The sequence below is a fragment of the Ipomoea nil genome, unplaced genomic scaffold, assembly GCF_001879475.1.
Source record: "Ipomoea nil cultivar Tokyo-kokei standard unplaced genomic scaffold, Asagao_1.1 scaffold1509, whole genome shotgun sequence".
Classification (NCBI taxonomy): Eukaryota; Viridiplantae; Streptophyta; class Magnoliopsida; order Solanales; family Convolvulaceae; genus Ipomoea; species Ipomoea nil.
This window is the reverse complement of record NW_017617937.1, coordinates 2680910-2689287: the sequence shown is the minus strand read 5'-3', so window position 1 is coordinate 2689287 and position 8378 is coordinate 2680910. Positions and strand designations below refer to the sequence as shown.

General features: G+C 35.9%; 1 protein-coding gene across 4 annotated transcripts; it reads left to right on the top strand.

Moving 5' to 3' along the window:
* Positions 1-593: 593 nt before the first annotated feature.
* On the top strand, positions 594-6730 carry LOC109188927 (spermine synthase-like). 4 transcript variants are annotated; one of them, XM_019339582.1, is made up of 11 exons: positions 594-812; positions 1832-2074; positions 2202-2246; positions 3420-3496; positions 3601-3723; positions 4128-4232; positions 4319-4391; positions 5332-5403; positions 5520-5715; positions 5916-6045; positions 6320-6730. In XM_019339582.1, exons 2-11 carry the CDS (start codon positions 1882-1884, stop codon positions 6410-6412), a joined length of 1107 nt encoding a protein of 368 aa, XP_019195127.1. In that variant the 5' UTR covers positions 594-812; positions 1832-1881; the 3' UTR covers positions 6413-6730. The 4 variants fall into 4 exon arrangements, with proteins under 4 accessions (XP_019195127.1, XP_019195128.1, XP_019195129.1 ...); XM_019339583.1 differs by having other exon boundaries at positions 594-817; XM_019339584.1 differs by lacking the exon at positions 594-812 and adding an exon at positions 1303-1601.
* The last annotated feature ends 1648 nt before the right edge of the window (positions 6731-8378 follow it).

The following is an 8378-nucleotide window of genomic DNA, read 5'->3' as shown; positions in this document are numbered from 1 at the left end:
AAAAGGTTGTGCGTGTGTGCATTGTTTGTGTGTGTGTGTGTGTGTGTGTGTATATATATATATATATATATATATATATATATATATCAGCGTTCAAAAATCACGTCCCGACTGCATCGAGGAACGCTGAAATTGGCCTCCTCCGCGATCCGGCGCCTATGCGCCCTAGGCAGTCTAGGCGGCCATAGGCGGCTGAACCCCATTTAAAAAAAATAAAATCGAGCGTCTATCGTCTTTTTCAACACTGATATATATATATATATATATATATATATATATATATATATATATATATATATACACACACACACACATATATACACACAAATAAAAAATTATTACTCATGACTCTAGAATTACAAAAAAAAAATAATAAATAAAATTAAAAAATAATAATAACTCGGTCGATTGCCAGCCGACTAGGTGGCGCCTATGTGCAAAAATGCCAAGGCTTAGGGTCGTCTAGCGCCTAGGCCGTATTTTACAACCATGATCGTCACTCATGCCAATCAAGTTGGGTAAAATGAACAATTACGAAATTAAGAAATTAAAAATGCATTTTTGTCAAAAGGGAAAAAAAAAAAAAGTGGAGCTAATATAGGGCCAGGAAAGCACTGACGCCTTCCTTCACTCGAAGTTCCAAACAGAGAGACCTCTGTTACCGCAGACGCAGAGACGAAGAAGAAGAGCGATCCCTTGTCGATCACTCTTCGCCTAGTTTTCCTTACTCATTGCTTCCACGCGTATTCATACTACTAATCCACGTATTCGTATACGTACACAATCACCCGCTTCTCCGCCATTAACACCAGGCAAGGTTCTCGCCTTTCCTTATTTCCTTCTGTAGATTGCATTTATGGGTTTTATTATGCGGGGGCTTATTTCTCTCTCCGTATTCATTTTTCCTTTTCCGATCGTTACATTTTCTTACCCCAAGTGTAAATACAAAGGAAAATATTGGAAAAAGTTCGGAGCGTTTGCATTCACGTTGCGGAAAACCCTAACAAAAGTCCAATTTAACTTTATTATAATCTATTGTTCAAGAAAAGCTCTAGCAAAGTCTGTTTTTCGCACTTTTCTTTTTTTTCTGTTTTCTTTTACATTACTGTTTAAATGTTATGTACTCCGCGTCGGATTTTCAGTACAAGTTACAAAGGCAAAAGATTTCAAAGGTTCGATTTTCTTTTTCTTGGTCTGTAAGTTTTTCAGTGTTTTTGGGGTTAAGGGTGAAGGACAGATGGAACTAATAATCAATGTGTATTTTGCAACTTTTGTTGGGCGTGAAATCCACGCAGCTGGTGCAAATGTAATTAGCTGTTAATTCTTGATTAGTAGAATAGAATACTTTACTATCAGAATGCCAGTGTGACATACATGGGACTTTATTATTTATTCTGATTCCAGTAAAGAAATTTTATTTAGTTTGGTTAGTTTGATTTGGCTTCCATGTGAAAGTGATAGCCTGCAATATTCTGTTGCTTTTGACCTGGAACCTCGAGTCCTGGCTTCTCCTCTGTTTCTCTTTTCTTGCTTTATATATCTGTATGTAAAAGGAGTTTCTTCACTCTGTATCACTAAACACACCTACATTTGTTTAACTGGTAGATGGACTTTTTTTTTTTTTTTTTTTTTCAAATTTTAGAACTCTTTTATACTATTTGGCCTGAAAGTACAGAATTGATATTTTAGCATCATACTTCAAAAGCTAGGAGGTTAACACTAGGAGCAACTTCATTGCATAATCACTGTAGTTGTTGAGTATTTATGTTGCTACTCTTGGGACTTACCCCCTAATCATGTCTGTGACTCTGTTCTTGTGATCTGGTTGTAGGCAATACTTCGGTCGTTGGAGACTGGAGCTGGAGAAGAAAAGGATCATATATGGAGGGCGACGCAGGAAGAGGTTTGGAATGCCAGAAGACTATGGATGGGAAGGAGAATAATGGCAGTGGTCCAGACAAGGCTGTTCTTCCTTCTTGCTGCTTGAAAGCTAGGGCATGTGATCCAGAGCCTGATGCCAAAACCCATTCAACAGTCTGCTCTGGATGGTTCTCTGAACCTCGTTCTCCCTCTGGTCAATATAATATACCTCTTCATTTGTTTTTTCTTTCCAGAGTTTATTTAGTTTGTTCTGCTTTATTTGGGTTAGTTTTAATGTTAATTTTAAATTTTATTTCTTCTTTGTTATGCCTCTCTTACAGGTGAAGATGGCAAGGTGTTGTATTTCAACAATCCAATGTGGCCAGGTCTTTCCTCTCATTCTTATTTCTCCTTTCTTGACTTCACAGCTATTATCATCAATTTGATTTAGAATATATTTTAGCTGTGTATTCCAAAGTGCAAACTCCTCGACTTCAGCCCATGAAAACATTGGGAGTTGTAAATCTTTTGTGTTCAATAAAATGGCCTTTTAACTCTATCATATTTTATACTATTTCTCTTAAGAAATTATGTTTCACATTTTTGCATATTTTGAGTAAGTGTAGTGTGTAGGTTGCCCTCAAATGCAAGTGACTGTTTAGTGTGCCTTCAATCTTATTGCTGCTTGGTTTACTAAAGCTAATCTTCATATTAGAAGGAATCATACATTCGTACCAATAAAAGCTAATCTTCATTTCATCATTGGTGTTTGGTTTGCTAAGTTAGACTTCACATTAGAAAAACCATACTGATAGTGCATTTTAATTTATCTACAGTATGTTGCACTAAAAAACATTTGTTTTACTTGTTTCGGAAAGGGTCTAGTTGATTTTACTCAACTAAGCTTTATCCCTATCTACTTGTGCTCCACCACATGGATTTTGTATCTCTATTCAATTTTATTCAATACTAAATTTGTTGTGAGCCTTTGAGCTCAGTGGTTATCAGTCTTTCTATGTGGTGAATCTATAAGTCTGCATCAGACATGTTCAAACTATCTTAAGTGATTTTATCTCAAATCCTCCTTAGGCACCACTTATCCCTTGCTTGAAATAAAGTCATTTCTAAGATATTACTTTCCTGTATTCTCAATTTCTCATGCACCCTCACATGGACATTCTCTCCTTCACTACTCAACATTTGCAACCACAAAGAATTAACTGGACAAATTTTAGCATGTTTAACTTACTTTTGGATTTACAGGTTGTTCACAATCAATAAAGCAGCAGTTGCTCTTTTCCATTCCTTAAACGCATGTTATGTCTTCATCTAACTTTTGGTGAATTGAAAATAACTATACGATTTAGATTAGTATCATAAAACAGCCATAATTATGTAATTATATGTCAATGGCAGATTATGAACATAATACGATTTAGATTAACTATACGATTTTTTTTCCCTTTCTATTATTTTTATTTTATTTTATATTTTTCCATTCATGCTTGTTTGTATATTGGTTAATCTCAATAATTTGTTTAATTATTCTTTGCTTCTAGGAGAAGCACATTCTATCAAAGTTGAGGAGATCCTATTCAAGGAAAGATCGTTGTATCAGGAGGTTCTGGTATTCAAGGTTGAGCATCTTTACTATAAGTTACTGTTTGTAAACCTGTGGATATAGACTTTTTTGGGGATGTGTTATTCTGAATCTAGTATATGTTGTATTCACTCTTGCAGTCTTCTTCATACGGGAAAGTGCTTGTGCTAGATGGCATTGTTCAGCTGACTGACAAAGATGAATGTGCCTATCAGGAGATGATAGCTCATCTTCCCCTGTGTTCAATCAAATCCCCTAAAAATGTAAAGAATTACTATCAGTAATTTGACTTCCAGTTTATTTGTTGCTCTTAGTATATGCTACTTGGCAGCATGTAGTTCAAAGCCCTGATGAATCCATTTACTCTCCATATCAGTTGATTCAATTGATTGTTCACTATCCCCATAAGTGAAAAAATGCTGTGAATTGGATTCTAGGGAAATTTTTAATGTCATCCTGAAATCAACATGTCAATATACCATATGTTCCTGTTTGTAAAATTGACAAAACTTCTTGTCTCTAGAAAAGGGAGAGAATGGTTAACTCCTGAGTACAGTAGAAGTTCTGGCTGCTAGTTAGCTATCTCATTTTTCTTTTTTCATCCACGTACTTCTCTATTTCATTTTCCTAATTGCATTTATGTCCACAACTGTGGTTGCAAATGCAGGTTCTTGTTGTTGGTGGTGGTGATGGGGGAGTTCTTAGGGAAATTTCCCGTCACAACTCTGTGGAGCTTATTGACATTTGTGAGATAGACAAAATGGTTATAGATGTAAGTCACAAAGGATAGTCTCCATATTTCTCGTGTTTTTCTTCTCCAACTCATTATTTTGATATACTGTGAGTCTGATATTGCAGGTTAGCAAAAAATTCTTTCCAGAGTTAGCTGTCGGCTTTGAGGACCCCCGAGTCAAACTTCATGTTGGTGATGGTATGTTAAATAACCTCTATGGGGAGTTTTAATGGTTCTAGCATGTGAATGGAACTTTAATCTTTCTAACTTTTTCTTTTTGGTGGGGGATGGGGATGTGGTTCCTTAGAGCCCCAAGCTTAACTCCCCATGATTACTATCTATAGCATTTGGTTCATCAGACACTAGCGTGGGTGGATTCATGTTTTTAGTCTTGACTCAAGTTATCAATCATCACTTTTTTGTTGATTTGGGTCTTGACTGTAATAATAATGTCTTAACCCTACATGGACTTGAGCCCTTGATTTATTGCCTTTGACGTTGATACCATCACTCCAGGGGGTGCCAACAGAGGATCACATTGAGGGGCACTACCTTTCCCTGAGTGGAGTAAAAAACATGAGCTCTAAGAGAAAAGGATTCAATTTGCCTTGGGAAAAACCAAAATTCTACTTCCACAAGCAGAGAAATTATTTAGTTTAACCTATTAATGGGGACACTTGCTCTTGCACATAGATTTTTTGTTTTTCTCTCAGGCTTTTGATATTCTAGATGGATCTTTGTGCCACTATAATTTTCCTTTATTAAGAATTAACTAATCAAATTCTGTTTCAGCTTTTGAGCTTTGTTTTTATTATTAAACTTCAATATGTATTCCTATACCTTTTACTTAAATAAGAATAAATACCAGGCATGGATACAACCTGAAAGCGAAATTGAGCCAGTGGACACTTGGCACTGGCTCAGACGAAAGATATGGCACATTAGTTAGAAAACTGTGAATTCATTCTTTTGATAACTGTTCAACCAGCCGCTATATTTGTTAAATGCTTTTTCCCCACCAGAACAATACCATTATGAGTGTTACATGGTGGATCAGTACCTTTTTATTTACTCCGTATTACTGTATTTTTCAAATGTGTAGCTGAATTGTGTTAAAAAATTTCTTAATTTTTTACAGCTGTGGATTTTTTAAGGCATGCCCCTGAAGGAAAGTATGATGCAATTATAGTTGACTCATCGGATCCTGTTGGTATGTCCCGAGTGTCATTCATAACTAGTTTTAATTTTTTTTTTTTTCCTATGTATAGGAGCTGACAAATCAGTTTTATCCGACTTTAATTCCCCTGCGCTTCTTTTTTAACACAGGTCCTGCCCAGGAACTGGTAGAAAAACCATTTTTTGAGACATTAGCTAGAGCATTAAGACCTGGTGGTGTTCTTTGCAACATGGCAGAGAGTATGTGGCTTCACACACATCTGATTCAGGATATTATTGCTATTTGCCGTGAAACATTTAAGGGTTCCGTTCACTATGCATGGACCAGTGTTCCTACATATCCAAGGTAATTTCTATAATCAAGGGCAAGACTGTACTGCATCATCGACGCTTTCTACCCTTTAAGAGTTCCGTTTTTTTTTTTTTTTTTTTTTGGGGGGGGGGGGGGGGGGGGTTTATTCTATGGGAGGTGCATGGCGAACGGTTTATTTGCACCTGTGAAATGCAATAGTTCAATTGTTATAAGGTGATTTGTGTTGTCTGCAGTGGTGTTATTGGGTTTGTGTTATGCTCAACTGAAGGCCCGCCTGTTGATTTTTTAAACCCAATCAATCCCATTGAAAAGCTTGATGGAGCGCTTCAATATCGCAGGGAACTAAGGTTTTACAATTCCGAGGTATGCTTTTTGAAGGCTGGAAAAATCTTTCCTGGTTATGAGACCATTCTGATACTTTTAAAATAAAAAAGTTCCTCCATCCATAACATTAGCATATTATTCCTCCAACGAGACCATTCTGGCAACAGTCTGGCATGCTCCGAGGACACATGTTCATCACTCATGAAACCTAAATATAATTGGATTCCAGCCAAGTTATCATACTACTACGAGACCGTAAGATTTTAGGATCTTCTTGTTATACATCTCATAGTGCACTTTGTTTGGCTGGCAGGTTCATCGAGCTGCATTTGCCTTGCCATCTTTTGTAAAGCGAGAGGTGAGCTGTCTGCGAGATGTCCCGCCTGCAACCGCGGTACATACTTAGTAGTTTGATTTTTACTGACTACTAATCCATTCCCATGTTATTTGGAGCTACACGAGAATGTTAAGAGTACTGATCGGACTTTTAGATAAGCAGTCGAAGCAAGCTTAGACGCTGCAATGACTCTATGTATTAGGTGTTTGATTGGCATATAAGCGGGTGCGTTGGAATCTTCTAAATACTGCGATGTCTATTGATAAATTTGTGATTCAGCAACACTATATTGCACTGCTCTTCTCAGAAAGTGCAGCATTATGAATTTTATTGGTGCTGGGATGTTTCAGCTGTTTGTTCTTTTAATATATGCTTGCTTTTGTTTTTGTGTTGGTCCCTGCAGTACAAGGTAATGTTTTGGGGTGGGGAATTTAATTAGCAAATGGTGCATAACATAACTTGAGCAGTACAGAATCTGAATGTTATTTTTGGACTAGGGTCTACCTTGCATTGTAGACCTTGGTCCAAAAATAACCTTCAGATTCTGTATCTATAGTTAATATATTTTGTACTTACAGGGCGTTTGGTTGGAGGGGGGGAATTATGTGGGAAAGGAATTGTAATTCCATGGGAGTTGAATTACTGGGAATAAAGTGTGAATTCAAATTCCAGTGTTTGGTTGATAGAATTACTGGGAATTTCAATTTCAATGTTTGGTATACATGGGAATTGAAAGGGAATAAGTAGTATAAAGTCAAAAATGTCCATTATTGTTGTTAGACATTAATTTTAGGTTAAAAAAGGAAGGGGTAATTTTGACTCATCACTATATTTTTTTCCCAGGAATTAAAATACCGGGGGGGGGGGGGGGACATGGGATTTTAATTCCATGAAAATGGGGGAATTGCAATTCCCTCCAACCAAACTACGGAATTTAATGGTCTTTGGAATTATGTGGGAATTAAGTGGGAAGGGAATTTAAAATCCCTCCAACCAAACGCCCTGTTACAGTTGATCGTTTCTGTACCTATAGTTATTATATTATGTGTTAGCAAATTATCAAGTCAGATTTTGTATCTATAGTTGGACACATTCTGTACCTGCAATTGATAGTTTCTGTACATGTAACTATCATATTATGTGTCAGCAATTATCAAGTTATATTTGTTTACATGTATAGATAACTGTAAGTACAGAATGTGTTAACTGAAGGTACATAATTTTTGTATCGGGTTCACAATACAATATGAACTTTGGTTCATAGTATAACAATTGACAGGCAAATTTGATTGACATATAGTAGAAGGGAAATTTCCATTTTTAGTCATTTCATTTTGTTATGTTACTATTAGTCTTCTGACTTTAAGTTTCTTGTCACGTTGAGTTTTCTAATTAAATATAATTTGAATTAAATTTTAATGGTAAGTCTTAGCTGGTATTTGGTCAGAAATTTTTTCAAATGGACTAAAATTGATTAGAAATGGTGAAAAACAAATTGATAGTCGAAGAATATAAATGAAAATGTGACAAAAAGTTGAGGGGCAAAAATTGAAAGAAAAAAAAAAAAAAAAGCTCTAGTATAAACTCAAATAACACGTGTATGTACATAAAAATTCATTGAGATTTGATTGAGTGCAGTTCACTGAGATGTGATCAAAGGCCTAGAGACAATCAACCATTTTTTTTAAATTTAATTTACAGAAAAACTTGCTAACTATAGGTTAGTAAATAATTATGATTAGATAAATAAGTCTAAATTGTCTATAACTTATCTATTTAATTAAGTAAAATATTTTATAGTTATTAAATTAATTATCAAACTAACTCGATTGGGGTCAATCAAACACTTATTTTTGTAGGATATAAATTTAGCTAAAAGTGTTAGTCTCGTTATAGAATGTTGGGTGTCTTCCAAAGGACGATTGTGCCCACTACTTCCTATTGTGCTGGCTGGTGGCCATATACTAGAGGGGACCCAAAGGACGATTGTGCCCATTCCTTGCTATTGTGCTGGCTGGTGGCCATATACTAGAGG

Coding starts and splice junctions, on each gene's coding strand:
- LOC109188927 (XM_019339582.1), top strand. CDS start 1,882: ATGGAGGGCGACGCAGGAAGAGGTTTGGAATGCCAGAAGACTATGGAT. Junction 2,247..3,419: donor CAACAATCCAATGTGGCCAG/GTCTTTCCTCTC, acceptor CTTTGCTTCTAG/GAGAAGCACATTCTATCAAA. Junction 3,724..4,127: donor CAATCAAATCCCCTAAAAAT/GTAAAGAATTAC, acceptor TTGCAAATGCAG/GTTCTTGTTGTTGGTGGTGG.